Source organism: Pelodiscus sinensis, chromosome 25, assembly GCF_049634645.1.
Source record: "Pelodiscus sinensis isolate JC-2024 chromosome 25, ASM4963464v1, whole genome shotgun sequence".
Taxonomy (NCBI): Eukaryota; Metazoa; Chordata; order Testudines; family Trionychidae; genus Pelodiscus; species Pelodiscus sinensis.
This window is the reverse complement of record NC_134735.1, coordinates 1149565-1171228: the sequence shown is the minus strand read 5'-3', so window position 1 is coordinate 1171228 and position 21664 is coordinate 1149565. Positions and strand designations below refer to the sequence as shown.

Below are 21664 nucleotides of genomic sequence, written 5' to 3'. Positions count from 1 at the left end.
CCCTGCTCTTGCACCCAAATCCCCTTCCAGACCCGGCCTCCACTCCTCCACATCAGATTCCTTTCCTGCCCCTCACAACCCCCTCCTCCTAAACTCCCTGAGAGATCTCACACCCCCTCCTCCAACCCAACCTCCATCCCAGACTCCACACCACCTCTATTAGTATCATGGAAGAGTGTGACCTCTCACCATTTACCAAATTCCCGGAGTGGCTCCCCATCAAAAATTGCCTTCTCCCCCCAGTGTAAATCCCGTGTTTCAGGAGTTTACAGACCAACCGAGCCAGGCATAAACAAAAGGTTAACAAACCTGCAGCATATCTGAAACAAACATTACTATGCAAGTGCTTTCACAGGATATAAACTTAAAACTAAGTTTCCTATTTGAAAGCACCATTACGTCAAGTGGGTTGCAGAGCATGAGCCACCCTCCCATCAAACTCCAAGGAGAATTGAATTCATTGTCTGTCACAGCATCAAAAGAAACAGCCTCTTCCCATATGCAGTCAGTAGAAGACCTCCCCCAGGATCATGTGAAGTCTTGCTTCTTTGGCATTACTATGTTAGTAAGAGGTTTATGTCTACCTGAAAACTTTTTTATATTCACAGCACCTGCTCACATGTATTAATCATAGCATAGCAGGTAGGAAGATACACTTGTAATGAGTTTCAGGGAGGCAGTATTACCCTTGCCTTTGTACAAACGGGGAAAACTGCAGCAGAGAAATTAGATACTTGCCCACTGTCACATCTCCCTCAGCAGTCACTCGATAACGAGTAGGACATCTTCCTGTTATCCTCCTATTTGTGGATCCGTAGACGGCTAACTAGCTCAATTCTGGAGCCACAGGTCTTACCATAAATGGGGCAACTGCTGGTGGCTATTGGAGGGACAGTCCTGGGCAAGGTTCTCCCAAGTGTGTACACCGATGCCACACTTTTTCATGTTTGCCTTCAACGTGTCCGTAAATTGCTTCCTCTGGTCCCCAACACTCCTCCATCCTTCCTTCAGCTCAGAAAACAGAACCTGTTTTGGGAGGCCCTGATCAGGCATCCGGACCACAGGACCAGGTTAGCAAAGTTGTATAGCAGAACTGGGAACATCTCTCAATAAGATTAGCAAAATCAAATGTTTCCAATGTTATACAGAACAAGGATATATCAATCTGTCTTTCTGCCCCACACACCAGGACTCAAATTGGGCTACATTTGACCTTGAAAGATCCTATACACTTAGGCTGTGTCTAGACTAGCCAGTTTTTCCAGAAAATCAGCCGCTTTTCCAGAAAAACTTGTCAGCTGTCTACACTGGCTGCTTCTTGTGGAAATACTATGCTGTATACTATGCTGTTTGGGCAAAAGTCCTTTTGCGCAAAACTTTTGTGCAAAAGGGCCAGTGTAGACAGCTCAGATTTGTTTTCTGCAAAAAAGCCCTGATCGCGAAAATGGCGATCAGGGCTTTTTTGCGGAAAAGCATCCGTGGCAATCTAGACGCTCTGTTCCGCAAATGCTTTTAAACGGAAAACTTTTTGTCATTAAAAAAAGTCTAGATGTAGCCTGTTAGTGTGGAAGAAATGCTTTAAAAAAAAGTCAGGCACACAGTTCTGTTTAGTTAACATCTATTTTAAATGGTCAAAACCACTTCACAAAATCTGATTCGAACAAAAACTACATTTATAAAACTTCAGGTTTTGATCTGAGTAACAGTCATTTTGAAGTTTGCTAAATTGACAACACTAGCCCCCTTTGGAAGGGAAAGCTATGTACAACTATGACACCCACCATCATTCAAGCATGTATACAAGGCACACCATTGGATTAAAAAGTTTTACTAGTTATTTGAATATTATGACTATCGCAAGTTTTATATTTGCATTATTAGTATGTTGATACAGTTTTTAAGCTTTTCAGCACAGTATGCCTAGCTTATGTTGAACAATCTGCTTTGTAGAATAGTGCCTCTTGAGATCCGAAAGTTTAGACAGCTGTTCCTCTCTCCAAGTTCTGTTTAATTTCTGCTGTATATTTCCCATAGAATCTTTCTGCCTTCTTATTGAACTTGGCATTTCTCTCATTAATGTAATCAATATCTGCATCATCATTATAAGCACGTCGCCGACTGTATTTCTCACGTTTTTCAATTCTGTAAGAGAATTGCATTAACATTTTTCAGACCCGAGGTGTGCAGAAAACTTTTAGTCCTTAGAACGAATACATTCTTATATCTACAGCAAAAGCCAATAGTATTAAAATTAGAGTGGAAATTCCATGCAACACTAGGATGTATTTCCTCAGTGAAAAATGGTAATTGTATAGACTTCCTGGTTTTCTCCTACTTGAAGTTGCAGGTTAATAGCAGAATATGGCTAGATGTTGCTTATATTGGTAAATGCAATTTTTCCCCTTTGGGACCTAGTCCAGCAGGATGATGAACATCCTCAACTTGTATTGTTGTGGGCACTCAAGCACTTAATCTAATTGTGCCATGAATATTCTATCCTTGCCTTGTAAAGCTATACACATCCCCACAAAATGTGAAATCATAGAATAAGTACAGGCAGTCCCTGGGTTACGTACAAGATAGGGACTGTAGGTTTGTTCTTAAGTTGAATCTGTATGTAAGTCGGAACTGGCGTCCAGATTCAGCCGCTGCTGAAACTGATCAGTTTCAACAGCGGCTGAATCTGGATGCCAGTTCTGACTTACATACAGATTCAACTTAAGAACCCCAGGCGTCCCCAAGTCAGCTGCTGCTGAAACTGATCAGCGGCTGATTCCAGGAAGCTGGGGGCAGAGCAACTCTGCCTCAGGCTTCCTGTAGTCAGCAGCTGGTCAGGTTCAGCAGCAGCTGACTTGGGGACGCCTGGGGCAGAGCACCACCCCAGCTGCTCTGCCCCAGGCATCCTGATTCAGCCGCTGCTGAAACTGACCAGCAGCAGCTGAATCAGTACGCTGGGGCAGAGCAGCTGGGGTGCTGCCGGGTTGGTCCAGTAGCGCCGAGGAGCGGCGCTGCGGGACCAACCCAGCAGCGCCCCAGCTGCTCTACTCCAGGTGTCGTGGGCAGAAAAGCCTGATCTGCTGGGGGGGAGGGGGCACTAGCTGCGCCCCCCCGCCCCCAGCAGACCAGGGAGACGCGGAGCAAAGCTGCGGAGGACGCCCGCAGCGGGACAGCCCAGGCGCGCTGCGGCTGTCCCGCTGCGGGCGTCCTCTGCGGCTTTGCTCCCCATCTCCCTGGTCTGACCAGCAGATCAGGGAGACGGGGAGCAGCTTTTCTTGCCCCGGAGGATGCGGGCGGCGGGACCGCGGCTCATCTGGGGGTCCCGCCGCTCCCGTCCTCCGGGGCGAGAAAAGCCCCATTCGTAACTGCGGATCCGACATAAGTTGGATCCGCGTAACTCGGGGACTGCCTGTACTCAGAAAAATATTAAGAATTGAATTCCGGTTCTTGAAGTAAAATGAAAAGGTGCTAACTTCAGTCAGTAACCCTTACACAAAAAAATGGATAACAGTGAAAAAACAATTTTTTCCTATTTTAGATGAGATCTCCAGATGAATTTTAGGTACTTAGAATATTAAAAAATTGTTATAGTTTTAAAGGAAATATGTGGGGAGTACTATACTCTTTCTATGATTAGGAGCTGGCAGGAGAAAAGTTGATGGGATATAGCACTATTTCCTTGCTCCCATTATGATGAGAGCGCACATTTCCATTAAGTTTTGTTAAAATCTAATGTCCAAGTGACCATGCTCTGTTGTCATATTTATCATGAGCAGTTAAGCAAAAATATTAGTGACTGAACACATTTACATATTAGGATAAATATACCAAAGCATTGCATTATCTTTTTAGTTTTATAAAAAAAAGATTGTTTGACATCATTGATATTTTCTAATTGACTACTGAATGGTGCCAGAATTTCATTCCAAAATAATTTTTGATGTGCCTAAAGAAAATCAACATGTAAAATAAAATACGCAAGGGCATCTACTATGCAGCAACATGTTCTTCCAATGCATACAGAAATGCATAAAAATCCTGTATATATAGGCTAGTGTACAGATTCATCTAGAGGGCATGCTACATTGACTGTACACTTAGCTTCTGCATAGAGGTGTATTTACCAGACACCACACCAGGAATGCTCACACTACAGCAAATTAAACAGTAAAGGCATTGTGTGTTAGGAATGCAAAGATCTGATATCTTGTTAACTTACTGTTTTTCAAGATCTGTAACCATTCTATCAACTCCTTCTTTACATGGTACATGAGTTCCATGAAGAAGACTGTTTGCTGTTGGATACAGTTCTTCTCCACTGAATGAGAGAGGTAGAACAGTAGAAAAACAAACTTTAATTTGTTACATGACTAATTTTTTGTATATAATTCTCTTATCAAAATGGTATAGGGCAGCATTTCTCAAACTGTGGGTCGCGAACAACTGATGGGAGGGGTTGTGGTATCACAGGTTTGAGAACCCTTGGTATAGGGACATCAAACTTGAACTAGTGTATTACAGGTTACACATATCTACAGTATCACCCAGGATATGACTGTCATAGGAGCGTGACAGGTTATTTGTATTGAAATGCACCTAAAAGAATAGATAAGATGAAATGTCTGAATTACATGAATTAAGAATTTTCTACTAATTTAGACACTAGTTCATCAAAGCAATTCATATTTACAGTTAATGACATTTAAAAAATAAATTATAGGTCTGCCAAAAAGAAAAACTTACTTTTCTTCTTTTAGCTTTTCATATTTTTCCATGTCAGGCTTGATCTGCTTGGTTAACCTATGATATTGGCGCAACTGAGCAGCTGCAAAATCTTTAAAATAAAATGAAAGGCAATTAGCAGAAGACCTTTTCTGCATTATATTAAAAAAAAAAAAAAAGCTTAAATATGTGTAACCCCCCACTCAACACTTGAAAATAAATAGATAAAATTAAGTTTCTTACCTGAAAATCCTATGTCTGGATTTTTTCTCTTCTTTTTTCTTTCCCATCTTTCTGCATCCTCAGCACTGATTTCTAACAACTTCACCCTCTCATAATCTTCTCCTGTAGCAGCACATTCCTAATAAAAATACAAGAAATTCTTAAGTTTTTAAAACATAACAAATAAGCAGCAGTCAATAAACAAGTTTAGTAGGTAGGAGATATTTTCCTAATTTTATTTACACCATAAATTTGATACCACACAGTCTCACCAAGGATCCCAGTTTGAGCCTTAATGATTTTTTTTAAATTATATATAAAAACAGTAGCACTCAAAAGTCCTGACTTAGGATGACAGTCATTGTAGGCACTGTACACACATCAAATTCCTACCCAGGGTTACTAAACTTCTGGTCGGGGGGGGGGGGGGGGGGGGAAGAGGGGAGGAGAAGAGGAGAGACACTTAGATACATTTTGAATGTAATGCACCTACTGGTAGCTGTACTGAAGTAACAGACTACTGACAGCACACAGTGTAACATCTTTGCAGGACAGTGCTAAAAAATGGAAGGTTATGGTTGCAATCAACATCTACATCTATTGTACCTTCTTCTTTTCCTCAACTTTCAGTTCCCATTCTAGTCGCGCCTTTTTTGCTTCCCAGTTTGCTGGCAACTTAAGCCTTTTATCTTCTTCTACAACTTCCTGGTGATTTAGCTTGCGAGCTTCATTCTAGGAGTAAAATATTTGTCACTGAATTCACAGAGAATGGCAATATACAATCATAAATGTCAGAAAGAGGAAGCCTATTAAATAGCTGGGTTCACCCACTTGCAGCACAGATTCTGAATTTCCCCCCAGAAAATGCCCCAGTTATTAAAGCTAATGTTTGAAATAAAAATTAATAAAAATAAAATTAAAGCAGTTACTTTAGAACAGGTTGAAATTATTCCTTTCCACCTACCCGTGGATGAGTTTTGTATAACAAAGAGTGGCTGGATAAGTGTCCCATTGATAGAGCCCTGCAAATCCATGGATATTTGCTTTATAATCCTGGCTTTGCATGTGGATATCTGCAGTTCATTTTTTTGCAGATGCAGACAGAAATTTTGTATCTAGAACCCTACAAATTTGCAGTTTATCTGCTTTGCATCTGCAGATATCCATGACTCATTTTTGCAGATACAGATGCCGCTGTAATTTTGTATCCACACAGTGTTCTTTCCTATTGCCCTTGGTACATGGAAAAGGAACGTTCAGAACATTTTGTAACACTGTTGTAAGCCCTCTGATAAAAGGATTCGTATCTACTGTGAGAAAACCCTCATTGCCTTCCCACTATGTGATTTTCCAGAAGAGACCTCAGAGGAATTACATGCTAGAACAGATTTTTGTTTTTGCAACGGGATGATTAGAATCCCCTTTTGCCCGGGTTTTAATTACAAGCGTTAAGGACCCGCGACGTTTTCAGTTTTAACGGTCCCTTCATGTGACCGCAGCAAAAGAAGCGCTCGGCTCGGTGCCCGCGCGCTGTAACATCCCGGCTACAACGTCAACCTCTTACTGGAATGTGAACGTTTCCGTTCCCCTGGTTAACGGACCCGGGGGGGGGGGGGGACCAGTTACCCGCGTACGCGCTAAGCATCCCTGGGCCGGCTCCCCCCCCGTTACCCGCTTCATGTGGAGCTCTCTGAACTTCCGCAGCCGCTCCTCCCTCTTCTGGGCGGCCCGCTCCTCGGCGGCCGTGGGGGCCGGCTCCTCGTCCGAGCTCGCGGGGGAGCCGAAGGGAATCGCTGCGTTGGGGGCTGGACCCAGACCGCTCGCCCCGCCCGGGGGGGCTCCCTCCGCCGCCATCCTCCGGCCTTGGCAACCCAAGCTCCCTCCGCCGCCACTTCCGGCTCCCGCCAGGCACTTCCGGCTCCCGCACAGAGGAAGTGACGTTGTGCCCTCCCTGAGGGCGGCGGGAGAGGCGCGAGACAACTGTCTGCGCCCAGCGCGCCCTCTGTCGGCGGGAGGAATGAGGGCAGGGCAGGGAGTGGCGGGGCTGGACGGGGAGGGCAGGTCAGGGGCAGGGGCAGGGGCAGGGGCAGGGGCAGGGCAGGGCAGGGAGCAGTGGGGCTGGACGGGGAGCACAGGGCAGGGCAGGGAGCGGTGGGGCTGGACGGGGAGGGCAGGGGCAGGGCAGGGAGCGGTGGGGCTGGACGGGGAGGGCAGGGGCAGGGCAGGGAGCGGTGGGGCTGGACGGGGAGGGCAGGGGCAGGGGCAGGGCAGGGAGCGGTGGGGCTGGACGGGGAGGGCAGGGCAGGGAGCGGCAGGGCTGGACGGGGAGGGCAGGGGCAGGGCAGGGAGCGGCAGGGCTGGACGGGGAGGGCAGGGCAGGGAGCGGTGGGGCTGGACGGGGAGGGCAGGGGCAGGGGCAGGGGCAGGGCAGGGAGCGGCAGGGCTGGACGGGGAGGGCAGGGGCAAGGCAGGGCAGGGAGCGGTGGGGCTGGACGGGGAGGGCAGGGGCAGGGCAGGGAGCGGCAGGGCTGGATGGGGAGGGCAGGGGCAGGGCAGGGAGCAGCAGGGCTGGACGGGGAGGGCAGGGGCAAGGCAGGGCAGGGAGCGGCGGGGCTGGACGGGGAGCACAGGGCAGGGGCAAGGCAGGGCAGGGAGTGGCGGGGCTGGACGGGGAGCACAGGGCAGGCCCCAGGGGCAGGGCAGGGAGGCTGTTGAGGAGCTCAGGGCAGCTGGAAGAGCTGTGCTCGCCTCCCCTCCCCCGTTGCAGGGGGCACTCCCACGACAACCTGCGAGAGCTCCCAGGGGTCCGCGGGAAACTGGCCAGCATCCAGGCAAGCCTTTTCCAGAGCAGTGCCTGGAGCCGGGTGCACCTAGAGCTGCAGGCCACGCCGGAGCCTCCTGGCCTGGGATTCTCGCCCAAGCTCGCACCGAAAGGGGATGGGTCAGACCTCGGCAGTGCTGGCTCCAGCCCATTGGAGGTGGGCTCTTGCTCGCAGTGGGCAGCTGGTTGTGCCCCGACACATTCTTGTGTGAGCCCTGGCTTCCTTCTTGGAGAGCAGTGACTTGCATCTCATCAGCGGGTTCCCAGTGGTGGGCTGGTGTCTGTCGGAAATGGCACCTCGGACGTAGTGCCGCACATGGCTGTCAGCTCACCTTCATGCGATATGCAGTGTGATCGCACTTGGTAACATGCTACAAACGAACAAGATGACCAGTCTTCTCTTCCGCCACTCTTTATACAGGACAAGTGACGGGAAACAACGAAGTGACTTAATGAAGAAGTACTATGAAAATAGAGTTGAATTCCACTTTGAACCATAAAAATGTCATTTCCAATAGTACCAGGGAAATCCATCTATACCTGCCAGCCTGATCATCCTGAGAGACTTTAAGTCCTGTAGCTTTTAAGGCTGTGAAGGAATCCATCAGCAAGCTTACCCTTGGCAGTACTCTTCTATGTATTAGTAACTAACTGAAGTATTACAACTCTACAGACTTGCCCACAGTTGACTGGTTGAATGGGAAAAGTACATTTTTGTGTGTGTGAATTTTAATGCTCCTGAATGATGCTGGCTGAAAGTCCTGGAGAATGCAATCCAGAGATCCAATACAGCAGTAATGCGAGTTTGTTGCCCTGCCTTGTGCTTCACTCAACTATAGAAGTACGATCACATCTAAAGGTAAGTGCAGTCTTCGTATCACATTCACCTTACTGCTAAGAAGGCTAACAAGGACACTGATCAGTGCCAGAGGTCAATTCTGTGGCAGAGACACTTCTCTGCTTTAAAATAGCCTGAAGCCCCATCAACCCATAAAACCCACAGAACAGCCAGTACATAGTTACCTGAGCAGGATTTGAACCTGCAGCTTCCAGGTGAAAGCTGCCATGTGCCATTACTAATACTGCTGGCTCCGTCCAGGCTGTAAACATGAATCACGTGCCATAAAGTTATGCGGGCTTGTTTGGTTTGCAATGCCTCAAAAAAACCAAACATCCATCAAAACCATGGGGCCAGATTCCCAAGTGGCAGAGATCAAGGTAGCTTCATGGATTTATGGCAGCTGAGATGCTAGCCCATAAAGGAAAGACATTTTATGAGAGGCAGTGAGAACTGGGCTTACTGCGTCACTTTCTAGAAAACAGAATAACCAGCACAAAGTTAGGGAGGGGAGCAACAGTGATCAGCACAGTTATAAGAACATACCTATGTAGATAGTAAGCTTCAAAACCCCCCTGTGGTGCATCTCCCTTAGCAGTGTAAGCGGAGCAGTTCTGAATCTGTCTAGTAGTGGGCAGTGGGACACCTCTGCACTTGCCAGCCTTAGCAGAAAACTGCATCGTGTGGGTATTCTGGGTGTTTGGATGCAAACTCCTAGCTTACTGGGAGCTAGACATTTGATTTATGCCACATGGTTTGTCACTGTCTGGCTTGCTGGCTGGGGAGCTCCCCTCTGCTCAGTATGCTACGAAGTATGACCACATTTCTAAATTCCTCTCCTCGTTTTGGCACGGTTCTTGGGTACGTAGTTGGTGTGAAAACTTTTCCATTACAAGGACAGTCCATACTTTACTGCACCACAATTCCAGAGGAGTCAGTGGCAAGGTATTTCCCGTAATGCACAATGTGAAGTCTAGCTGCTGACAGGACAAAGGAAGTGAATGTGTTGCTCTGCTGAAAGCGCAGATCCTTTGCTGAAGCATTGAATAAACACGTCAGGGGAACTCGAGGATGCCAGCATTTTGTCATAAATGTCTTTAATAATTTTTTTCTTAAAACCAGCACATTCCTGGGCATTGGATGCAACCACATGTGCAACTCCTCCAACTGAGCACCTCTTTACTAGCAAAAACAGGATGGCTCTTAACTGGAGTCAAAATACATCTATTCAGCAATGTATAAACAAGTGAAGACGAATAGCCCTTTTCCTGTATAGACCCACTCATCCAGATCAATAGGTTTGTCCAAATCCCTCTCCCATCTCTTAGTCTCGGTTATTTTCTTATCAACGTCTTTTTCAATATCAGAGAAATATTTTGTTCGCACTTGCTCCTGGATCAACTGCCCAGATGTGGTTCAGTGTCTCGCTACAACTGCTTTGTATTGAACTTTCATAATCAATTGTTTGGCTTGTCAGTACTAAAAGTACAGGAGCATGATTTTATGGACATCCGTGATACCCAGCCAGGGGAACACGTTCCCCTGGGGTACACAGAGGTCTTCCAGGGGGTACAGCAGCTCATTTAGATATTTGCCTAATTTACAACAGGCTACATACAAAGCACTAGCAGAGCCAGTAGAAACAAAACTTCATACCATGGCTTGTTTATACTGCTCTCTGTATTATACACTGCAATCTAAGCACAATATTTATATGACAAATGGATTTATGATTATATGGTAAAAATGAGAAAGGAAGCTATTTTTCAGTACTAGTGTGCTGTGACACTTTTATATTTTTATGTCTGATTTTATAAGCAAGTCATCTGAAAGGGAGAGGAAATCTGAGAGTGTAGAAGACGAGGGGTACAGTCTGGAAGGCTGAATGCCACAGCTTTACATGATTTCAGAGCTGTTGGTATGATTTCAAATCAAGCCCCAGGAAGGACTGTCCAAACTGAGTAATTACAGCTTTTACCCACAGCTGCTTTGATATTTCCCAGGGATAAGCTCCTAATCATTCATGGAAGTTGCTAAGGGGTGGGCCGAGGTGAGAGGAATTTCAGGAGCTTGCCCAAAGCTCTGGGTGAATGGCTATTTTTGGTGACCTACATTTCTTTTTAACCAGCAAATAGTCGGAATTAGGGATGTTAGCGAGCAGTCGACTAGAGAATTGACAACTCGCTCCCCCCCAGCAGCGGGGTCGGGGGATAGGGAAAGCTGTTGTGCCTGTGACAGGCCAAGGCTCCAGCAGCAGCCCAGGTTCATGGCCAGCCCTGCCTGCTGGACTCAGTGCGCGCTGGTCGGGACGCTGCGTCTCTGCATTTGAAATGGAGCAAGGCCCTGGCGGCACTGACTACATTGGAAATGCAGAGGTGCAGCGCGGGCGGGTGGCTCCCGGAGCTGGCGTGAGGCAGGACTGCTCAAAGTGTACATGATTAGTCGGGTGACACACTTTAACATCCTACTCTGAATAGCTATTTTGGGGGTCCAGTTTTATAGGCGTTTGACCCAGTGTTTGGACGGCCATTGTTAACCCCGTCGATTGTATCTTTTCATTGTGATGCATAATAACAGCAAGCCAAATTATGGAAAGCGAGCGCGCCCGGCGTTGCCGCCTGCATGGAATGTTAGTGCTCGCTCTTTCTTGCAAAGGAGATTCCACAGGGAGAACCCTGGCTGTCCAAAAGGCTCAGAGGAGACTAGAAACCTTCCTGAATCCCGGGCAGCCAGCCTGCAGCCTCTCTCCACTCTGGTGGCCGGCCGTGGGGATGCCAAGGCGTGGCAGAGTTTTGGGGCATGTCACCGGGTGTGGTTAGAGGGGTGCGCCAGCTACTCCTCTTTAAACAAGCACAGTCTGAGTTGCCAGTGATAGAAATGTAGCTGTGTTAGTCTGGGGTAGCTGAAGCAAAATGCAGGACAATGTAGCACTTTAAAGACCATCTTGTTAGTCTTTAAAGTGCTACATTGTCCTGCATTTTGCTTCTGAGTTGCCAGTATTTCGTTATCAGCGCTTGTTAGTATTTGGCCTCTTCCGGGAGCACGTTGTTGGATTGATGGGGAGGGGAGCTGTGTAGGAGGGACATCCCGGAGCCTGGCATAAAGGAAGTTCTGTGTGTTGCGTTTGAGTCGGCTGTTCTCGTGGGCACATCTCGCTCGCTCGGTGCCATTGCCAATACTCATAATGGGCTGCATGCATTCCAGATGTGCTAAGAGCCAGGAGTGGCCGATCCCAGCATGGAGATTGGGTTACTACCCACAAATCATATTGTCTAAAGTCTGCTGCTTGCATGGAAAATAAATAGGACCCAGGAACGGTTAATGCTGCGCCCAGGGGCAACGTCATGGGGGGACGGGGAGAAGACTGTTTGCCTCTGACACTGTTTGAGGTTTTTGAGCCAGTCCAGGGTGTTCTCCCCTGGGATCGAATGGATTAAAGGGGAGTCGGGGGGTGGCGTCTCCCCCCAAAAGATGGTGCAGGTTGGATGGGAATTAGCATACCCCTCGTCCCCTCCCTGTGACACCCCCAACTCTGGCTAGCATGGTAGGATCAGTGACCCCCCCCACTATAACTGCATCTCCCGTAACAGCCTCAGAGTTCACAGTCCGTACAGAGTCTACGGATGAAGTTCTGAAGTGATCAGGGCACAGCACAGAAAAAAAAGAAAGAAATCCACGGGTGCGGGAACGAGGATAAGGGGCTGCTGCAGCACCCTTGGGCTCCTGGCCTAGTGCCCAGGAGCCCGGCTGCCTCCCTGTGTGTCACAGGCTCTGCTGCTGGCTCTGCAGTCAGGGTCCCAGCTGCTGTTCTGCACACCGGGGGTTCTGCTGCCGGCCCTGTGCACCGGGGGTTCTGCTGCTGTCTCTGCGTGCTGGGGGTTCTGCTGCCGGCCCTGTGCACCGGGGGTTCTGCTGCTGTCTCTGTGCGCTGAGGGTTCTGCTGCTGTCTCTGTGCGCCGGGGGTTCTGCTGCTGTCTCTGTGCGCTGAGGGTTCTGCTGCCGGCCCTGTGCACCGGGGGTTCTGCTGCTGTCTCTGCGTGCTGGGGGTTCTGCTGCTGTCTCTGTGCGCTGGGGGTTCTGCTGCTGTCTCTGTGCGCTGAGGGTTCTGCTGCCGGCCCTGTGCACCGGGGGTTCTGCTGCTGTCTCTGTGTGCCGGGGGTTCTGCTGCCGGCTCTGTGCGCCGGGGGTTCTGCTGCTGTCTCTGTGCGCTGAGGGTTCTGCTGCCGGCCCTGTGCACCGGGGGTTCTGCTGCTGTCTCTGCGTGCTGGGGGTTCTGCTGCTGTCTCTGTGCGCTGGGGGTTCTGCTGCTGTCTCTGTGCGCTGAGGGTTCTGCTGCTGTCTCTGTGCGCCGGGGGTTCTGCTGCCGGCCCTGTGCACCGGGGCTTCTGCTGCTGTCTGCGTGCTGGGGGTTCTGCTGCCGTCTCTGTGCACCGGGGGTTATGTTGCTGGATCTGAGCCTGGGGTCCCCGCTGCTGGTCCTGTGTGCCGGGGGGCTTAGTTTCAGCCCCATGTGCTGGGGGCTCTTCTCCCAGCCCCATGTCCTTGGTCCCAGCTGCTCCCCACATGCCAGGGCTTTACTCCTGGCCTCAGCTGGGAGTGTAGGACAGAGGTAAGGGGAAGCTGTTCGCAATGTCCCTTCCCACTGAAGACGGCTCCCCTTGAATGCTTCGACTTGTGTGGGGTTCGCTGATTTCACAGGCCACTTAGAGACTAGCCAGTCATTCCAGCAGGGCCGTGTGTTGGCTCCGTGGGGAGATTCCCTGGCTGGGGACTAAAGAGATGCATTTTGCACCACAGCACAGAGTCCCAGAGGGAGAAACGAGGCCCGCTAAGATCTGACAGACTAATTAGCTCTCAGCTGCGTCACATCTGGAGATCAAATGTAAAATGCTAGTTTATAAAATAATTCCATTTCCTCCATGACGAGGCCTGTCAGTCCCATTTTCCAGTCACTAAGTCGCTAATGGTAATAACTTGCACTTCTATGGCAAGGACCCACAAGTACTTTACAGTCTGTGTGTGTGGCTAGGATCTTTCCACCCACCCACAGAAATGCTGCCAATGTGCTTGGGTAATGCAAAATAGACGCTGAATCTAATATGTTAGAAGAATCTCACAGTAGACGCCTGCATCCCAGGGTTTGTGAATCTGCTTGGGGCAATCTAGGCAGCAAGGCTGGGTCCTTTTAAGGAGAAGACGCCTCAGTCTTTAGTCATGAAACGATCCCCTCCAAGTAACAACTGCTCATTGTTATGTTTCAAGGACAGGTTGAACCTCTCCAGTCCAGCAACATCTGTGGTCTGGCGTGATTTGATTGAGCTGGGTGGCCACTTTTGATGTGTGTGGCCAAGTTTCTCATGGTCCCATAAAGTCTGTTTACAGCCCCCAGTCCTGGCTCTCAGGGCTCCGTGGTGTCATTTAGCTCCAACTTACCCCTACATGTCTTCTCAGAGTAGGGTTGCCAGGTGTCCAGTATTGACCCAGACAGTCTGGTATTTTTGCCTCCTGTCCGGCAAAAAAAAAAAAATCAGAAAATACCAGACCCCTAAAATGTCCTAAAATGTCCAGTATTTTCTGATTTTTTTTCCCTGCCAGGAGGCAAAAATACCGGACACCTGGCAACCCTATGACACACTCAGCAACCGGGCCCGGGCCCCGGACCCCTTGCTGGGCCTCCTGGACCCCCCACCAGGCCCCCAGGACACCCCCCGAACCTCCGCTTACCTGGTCCCACAGGGGCTTGTCTTGTTGCTGGAACAGAAAAACAAAATGGTCACTGGCAAAAAAGCCTCTTCTTAAAGGGGTCATGTTGATTTTTTATTTTTTAATTTTTTTATTCCTTAATTGCTGTCGGGGTCCTCTTTTTTTGTTTGGTTGTTTGTTCATTCAACAACTTTAGTCTCCTCCTTTTTTTCTCTCAGAATTTTTTCTCTGTTTTTTTTTTGGGGGGGGGGGGACGCGACATTTTGGTATTTTTGGTTAAACCATCTGGCAGCCATATCTCAGAGCCCCGTAAGCAGTGGAAGAGTTGGCAATGCTGATCTCCCATGGTTCAGCAAATTCTCTGGTTCGGCACCAGGCAGGTCCCAAGACTCCCAGACTAGAGCAGTTCCACCTGTAAAAAGAGTTAAGGATCATGAGGGTAATTATAATACCCCCCCCCCCCCCCCCGCTATTAGATCAAGTTCAATTCAGCTACCCCAGTAGGCCAGGGAACAGAGGGGAAGTGTCATCTATTCAAATTGCAGGGCTGCTATTAGGTCATTAGCATTACATCATCAGAACTGATTCTGATTGGCTAATCATGCAAGGGCCTAAAACTGGAAGCTTCTGTGGGGTTGATTGACCCATTTATGCCACTTAAATTGTGCCAGTTTCATGTCTGTGATGTGAATTACACACGGGGAGGGAGAGGGGAAGAGTGAGGCACCAATGGCAGATCTGGGTGAGATGGAGGAGGGGTGAGCTCACAGTTCAAGCACAGGCCTGGGAACCAGGAGAGTGTTCTTAGCTTTTGCTGTGTGATCTTGGGTAAGGTACTCACTCCCTGTGTGCCTCTGTCTTCCCGGCTGTACAATGGGGTTAATTGTTGCCACTTTACCATGGTGGTATGAAGTTAGTTCTGTTATGTCACATGTTGTGAGATCCTGGCATGAAACATGTGATGGTATTTCCGTGTCAATTTGCGGCACCGTTTTTCAATGAATCTCTTGATGAGAGCCAGATGGGAGCAGAGATTTTGCACTTGCAGTCTGTTTCCTCTTGAAGTAGGGGCATTGTCTGGGTCCCGTGTTACCGAGAGAGTGGGCTGCACATTACTGAAATTCACAAAAACATCAACACTACTTAGGGGCATCTGTGGGATTAGCGATTTTACAGTGGGGATTCGTGGGCACGCTCGCTAAGCTGGACCAACCTGCAGATCCGGCATCAGGGAGGATTCGCCTCCCAGGGCATGTTGGCAAGAACCTTGGGTGTCTTCTTCCGCTCCTAGTCCTTCTGAGCCTTCCCAAATTGATCAGGCTGGTGAACGTTTTCCAGGCACTTGAGTACCTGCGGTTGCTGGAGGGCGAAGGGGGAAATCCTGGAGCGTTTTGCCTGTCTCGTTTTAGCGTTCTCTTACCAAAACACATTGGACTTCTCAGAGGCGGTTTCTCAATCAGTCAAAATGGGAATGAACTGGGTAATTTGGATTTCTAGGTTTGCGAGAGACGGTGACTCGCCAGCTCATTGCATCCGTTCGACTGAGCCAGCAGATGGCAGTAAATATCCAGATTCTTTGTTCCCGTTTGTTCCTAAGGGCAAGCAGCTGCTTCTAAAGATTTCGCCCCAGTGAGCAGTTTCCCTTCTTGCCAGAGAGTCAAAGTGAGGCCGGAATACAGACCCATGCGCCCTGCCCAGGGAACCCGTCAATGTTAAGGGCAGCGCCTGGGTCTCTCAGTGCCTGGCCTTGCATAGGCTGCAGCTAACGAGAGCGTCTCCACTTGGGTTAGATTTGTAAGGCCACAAGGGGACTCGTCTTTGACACACGCCTGGGCTGCTGGGGGCTATTCGCGGGGTTTGCGTGGCGCGGGTACCTTGCACTGGCGCCGTGCACACGCTGTCGCCCACCAGTGGCAGGGCCGTTAAGGTCTGGCCATGGGGGAGCTCTGGACCGCGGGCTCAGGCATTCGGCACTGAAATCCTCTCTCCTGGGCTTGGTCGCTGTGTCCCACCATTGCGCTATTTTCGTCCGCTTCACTCTGTCCGTGCTGCACCTCATTTGAGTGCCCCCCTGTGCATTTTCCTGGAACGTCACGTCCTTTCTGGCTGCCTCCCAGATGGGAACTGAAGCCCGAAGGGAGGCAGGTGACTTGACTGAGACCTGGCGTGGTGCCAGGCGCAGAATCGGGGAGTTGTGTCTTTCTCCCCGTTTACCTGGACACCGTTGGCTTGGGGGGGGGGGGGGCGTGGTGTCGCTCTCAAGACTGGCCGGCAGACAGGACAAGGGTTCTACCGCTGCTGCCACCAGCTAAGCGTGATCTTCGTTAGCTCCCGCGAGAGCGGCTGCAGTTTGGCGCAGTCGAGGGTGTGTCTGTGGCTCATCGTCTCCTCCCCTTTTGTGTGCTCCAGTTTTAAAAGGCACGCTGGAGGCACAGACATGGCCTGGAAAACCCAGGAGCTGTCACTCTCCCCCACACTGGAGCCAGCGTTCTGCATGTGTGGTTTGGACTTCAGAGCTGAACGTTTTTTGCCAAGGGAAGAAAATAGATGAAAAGAGGTGACTCCCCCTTTCGCTTTGGAGACAGATTTAAAGCCTCATTACTTCGCCGTCGAGTCATCAATAAAGTGCTTTTTAAAGTCTCTATTGCCCAGCCATAAACGTCTCGGTGGACAAGCTGCCGAGAGCCTGACGTGGGTGCCAGGTCTAAGGAGCACTGTGTACAGTGTCCCGCGCCTCGTTCCCAACCCGTCGGGCTGGGCTGGGCCTTGGCACGTTAACGAGTCCTGCGACCGAGGACACCGCGCCGTCCCTGTGTATTTCAGGTTCCGGCCTTGGGAGGTGTGTGCTGACAGTTTGCAGTGGAAACCCGGGCTTGCGATCTGGTGGCAGCCAGCGCAGAATCTTTCTGCCAAGCAGCTGTGCAGTGTTGCTGTATCGCAGAGGTGGCTGGGTTCCCGGGAGGGGCGAGGAGACATACCGCAGGAGAGGGCTAATCAAAAGCCTGCTGGAGTCAGTGCCCTTGGATCAGGCCTGGCGATGGGGGAGGGGCTTTCTCCTCCGCAGTCGGGGGCCGCGTCAGTGAGAGGTTGGTTTTGCTTTTTGCTTCTCACTTGTGTGCGGCCCCTGATGGATTTTTCTGGGGGTGGGCGGCCCCTGGCCCTAAAACCCCACCCTGGTTTAAACAGACGAACAGGGCGGGAGCTCCTTGAGATCTCCACGTCTGGGCTGCAGGACCCTCGCCCTGGCACGCCTCGCCGTTCCTACCGTGCCTCCGGGATCGGCTCCTGCACCACATGCAAAATCCCCTCCGCTTTTGTGCCTGCTCCGCCGGCCGCGCCAGCGTGGGGCGTGCGCGCTGCCCAGTGGCAGGGGTAGGGATGAGGATGGGTCGCTGGACAGCCCTGAGGCGCCCAAGCAGGAGGTGACATGGCCCAGTGATGTGGGTTGGCTGCAGATAGGGAGGGGGGAGCTGTAATTTCTACTTGGGATTTCCCTGCAGGTCTGACTTCTCTGGGGGCGTAACCCTTCCCGGCCGTGAGCCGCCGGCACGCACGCTGCCGGCACGCACGCTGCCCAGTGGGAGAAGGGCGACGTTGTTACTTGTCAGTTCAGCTGCCCTTCAGAACCAAACAAAACGCCTTCGGGCATCTTTTTCCTACCCATTGTGCCAAAATGTAGGCAAGGAGAATTGTTACAGCCAGGCTCCAGGTCTCACAAGCAACGTGCCCTCTATTCTCTTCCATCCCTGTGCAGAATAATGTTACGGACGCGGAGGCAGGTGCCACTGTGCACCCCCAGTAGAAACAAAAAGCCTAGCCGTGGGCGCTCTGCTCATCAGCTGGGCGGCGCTGGACTCTCTCCTGAGCGGCCGCACACACGCCCGGCTTCCAGGGAGCGCTGCTCGCAGGGGTGAGCCCGGTGGACGTGCCTGCTGGACACCGAGGTCAGGGAACTGCCCCCCTTCCCATGAGCGCAGCCTGTCCACGCCCTGCTTCCTCGCTGCACAGCAGGCTGCTCCTGCCTTGCAGCCCCGCCCCACCGCTGGAGCAGGGCAGAGCTGCCCCACGGCCCCCCCACTCCAGTCTGTGGGCGCAGGGTGCTGGGGCAGAGCCAGCGCTGGTAGGAGCAGACGTCAGTGTCATGCACTGACCTGGGGGGAGGGGTGTGTGGCCTGTGGGGTAAGTTAGGGATGGATGTGGTGTGTTTCCGCCACCCCGTGGGGGCTGGTTCAGGCCCTGTGTGACGGGGCTCCGCAGCCCTGCACTGTAGCCCCCGCCACAGGCGCCTTGTTCGGGGCACGAGCGGCAAGGCACCGGCATTGTGCCGGGTGCTTGCTGGCCACGGAGCGTCTGGCAGCTCCAGGTGCAGCGGCCGAGGCGCGGCCCGGACACTACGGGGTGGGCGGAGCCACCACCGTGACCTCAGAGCGACGACCCGTCCGGCGCCGGGAGCGGCGGGTGATTTAAACGCCACTCTGTGCCGGGAAGGGGGGAGCAGGCGCCAGGCAGCGGGACCCCCGTGAAATGACAGGGACCCAAACCCGGCGTGTGTGGGGGCATGAGCGGACGTATCCCCAGTGGGACCCCCGTGGAGCGACGGGGACCCAAACCCGGCGTGTGTGGGGGCATGAGCGGACGTATCCCCAGTGGGACCCCCGTGGAGCGACGGGGACCCAAACCCGGTGTGTGTGGGGGCGTGAGCGGACGTATCCCCAGCGGGACCCCCGTGGAGCGACGGGGACCCAAACCCGGCGTGTGTGGGGGCATGAGCGGACGTATCCCCAGCGGGACCCCCGTGGAGCGACGGGGACCCAAACCCGGCGTGTGTGGGGGCGTGAGCGGACGTATCCCCAGTGGGACCCCCGTGGAGCGACGGGGACCCAAACCCGGTGTGTGTGGGGGCGTGAGCGGACGTATCCCCAGTGGGACCCCCGTGGAGCGACGGGGACCCAAACCCGGCGTGTGTGGGGGCATGAGCGGACGTATCCCCAGCGGGACCCCCGTGGAGCGACGGGGACCCAAACCCGGCGTGTGTGGGGGCGTGAGCGGACGTATCCCCAGCGGGACCCCCGTGGAGCGACGGGGACCCAAACCCGGTGTGTGTGGGGGCGTGAGCGGACGTATCCCCAGCGGGACCCCCGTGGAGCGACGGGGACCCAAACCCAGCGTGTGTGGGGGCATGAGCGGACGTATCCCCAGTGGGACCCCCGTGGAGCGACGGGGACCCAAACCCGGTGTGTGTGGGGGCATGAGCGGACGTATCCCCAGCGGGACCCCCGTGAAATGGCAGGGACCCAAACCCAGCGTGTGTGGGGGCATGAGCGGACGTATCCCCAGCGGGACCCCCGTGGAGCGACGGGGACCCAAACCCGGCGTGTGTGGGGGCATGAGCGGACGTATCCCCAGCGGGACCCCCGTGGAGCGACGGGGACCCAAACCCGGCGTGTGTGGGGGCGTGAGCAGACGTATCCCCAGCGGGACCCCCGTGGAGCGACGGGGACCCAAACCCGGCGTGTGTGGGGGCGTGAGCAGACGTATCCCCAGCGGGACCCCCGTGGAGCGACGGGGACCCAAACCCGGCGTGTGTGGGGGCATGAGCGGACGTATCCCCAGCGGGACCCCCGTGGAGCGACGGGGACCCAAACCCGGCGTGTGTGGGGGCGTGAGCGGACGTATCCCCAGCAGGACCCCCGTGGAGCGACGGGGACCCAAACCCGGTGTGTGTGGGGGCGTGAGCGGACGTATCCCCAGCGGGACCCCCGTGGAGCGACGGGGACCCAAACCCGGTGTGTGTGGGGACATGAGCGGACGTATCCCCAGCGGGACCCCCGTGAAGCGACGGGGGCCTGTGCCCAGACGGAAAGTCAAGCGGCCGGGTCGCTGGAGGCCAGGTAGGCCCCTTGCGGGGACGAGAGGACCAGTGGCGGGGAGAGAGAGAGAGGAAGTAGCCCAGGGCAGGGCCATACTAGGCCTGTGGGCTGGTGAGTTTCAGCAGGAGACCCCCGTCAGCCGGACCGGACCACGGAAGGTCCGTGTCCTTAGGGCCCTGGGCTGGGGCCCGTGAGTGAGGGCGGGCCCAGGCCCCCCTCTCTTCTCCCCCCCGAAGGAGTGAGTACCCCGTGAGTGGGGAGGAGAAGTAACGACCCCCCCCCAACCCCCTCGCTGCTCCGAGAGAGGGCATCACGCCGTGAAGGATATTGACAGGCTGGCGAGAGAAGCCGCTCAGAGGCCCGATTCCGTGAGCGCAGAGGACACAATAGTCATCAGCTGCTTTGCGCCGTGTGCACGGTGGGCAGAGAACTCGTGTCTGTTCCAACCCCGCAGGTCTCCGCACCTGTCCGAAGGGCGACTTGCCAGTGACTGCTGTGAGCCGAGCTGGGGTTCCACTGGCAAATCCAGGACGGGGGAGCCAGGAAGCCCAACCCCCGCACCAAGACCCTGCCCCCCATGAAGTGGCAAAGGCCCCCTTCTCCTCCCAGAGAAGCAATGATAAGGGGCTCTTCCCGCCCACCCAGAACAGCAGGAAAGCCCCTTCTGCGAGGAGTAGTCTCGTCCCCTTTCTCCCCTGCAGAGGCGGCAGTGGAGCAAGGCCCAGGCTGCAGCGTGACTGGGTGTGGGCAGGACTCGTGGCACTCATCTCTTCCCGTGGCACAATATTCTCTCCTGGGGAAGGGCTGGCAGGGCCCCCTGAGCAGCGAGTTTGGGAGTTCCCGCTGCATGGACACACGTGGGGCAGGCCACTCCCGGCTTCCAGGACATTTTGAAGCTTTTCTTCACAAATGTGGGGGCGAGAAACTGACGTGTCGGGGGGGAACAATCACACAAGGCGTGAGCTGGGCCCGGAGGTGTGGGTCTGCGGCCTCCGTGCCTTACGCTTGCTCCGTGCGCCGCTCACCATCCTGTGCAAGGCTCAGCGTCCCTGAGGCATCTGCACTTGTGCCAAGGGCACAACCGTTCAGTGCTTCATCTGCGGACCAGGAAGTGGCTTGTCCAGGGACTAAGCTGGGGAGAGATTTTCCCGCCTTCCCTAGCGGGTCGCTGCAGCTTCCGGGGTGCCCGAGCAACACCACAGCGTGTACTTTCAATAAATAGTGCCCAGCTCACCAGTCCCCGTCCGTTTTACACGGGAGTTAGTGCAAGCGAGAGGCGAACTGGATCCCTGAACTCAGACGGGACCGGGGGTACGGAGGTGCACGTCTTGGGAGACGGGAAAATGATTGGCCTGATGAAAGATGATCAAGAATTCCCAGTCCCAGTAGCAGCGTATGTACCTATTAGACCAGATCTATTACAGGCCTTTATCCCTCTCTTTGCCCTCATTAATCACAGCGAAAATGTCCGGGAGAAAGACTTGGAGCTTG

At 52.9% G+C, this 21664-nt stretch overlaps 1 protein-coding gene and 1 long non-coding RNA gene across 3 annotated transcripts in view; one reads left to right on the top strand and one right to left on the bottom strand.

Moving 5' to 3' along the window:
• Positions 1-1601: 1601 nt before the first annotated feature.
• SYF2 (SYF2 pre-mRNA splicing factor) lies at positions 1602-6872 on the bottom strand. Its single transcript, XM_006130467.4, has 6 exons — positions 6613-6872; positions 5548-5673; positions 4963-5080; positions 4741-4831; positions 4217-4315; positions 1602-2142 (listed from the first exon to the last, which is right to left on the bottom strand). Exons 1-6 carry the CDS (start codon positions 6793-6795, stop codon positions 1977-1979), a joined length of 783 nt encoding a protein of 260 aa, XP_006130529.2. The 5' UTR covers positions 6796-6872; the 3' UTR covers positions 1602-1976.
• A 662-nt stretch (positions 6873-7534) lies between these two features.
• LOC112546992 (uncharacterized) overlaps positions 7535-21664 on the top strand; it is an 84937-nt gene continuing 70807 nt past the window's right edge. For both annotated transcript variants that reach the window (XR_012897617.1, XR_012897616.1), the window contains exon 1: positions 7535-8621. This is a non-coding gene — a long non-coding RNA (uncharacterized LOC112546992). The remainder of the gene's footprint in view (positions 8622-21664) is intronic.

Coding starts and splice junctions, on each gene's coding strand:
- SYF2 (XM_006130467.4), bottom strand. CDS start 6,795: ATGGCGGCGGAGGGAGCCCCCCCGGGCGGGGCGAGCGGTCTGGGTCCA. Junction 5,674..6,612: donor GAGAGCTCCACATGAAGCGG/GTAACGGGGGGG, acceptor TTTTACTCCTAG/AATGAAGCTCGCAAGCTAAA. Junction 4,832..4,962: donor TCCAGACATAGGATTTTCAG/GTAAGAAACTTA, acceptor TTTATTTTAAAG/ATTTTGCAGCTGCTCAGTTG.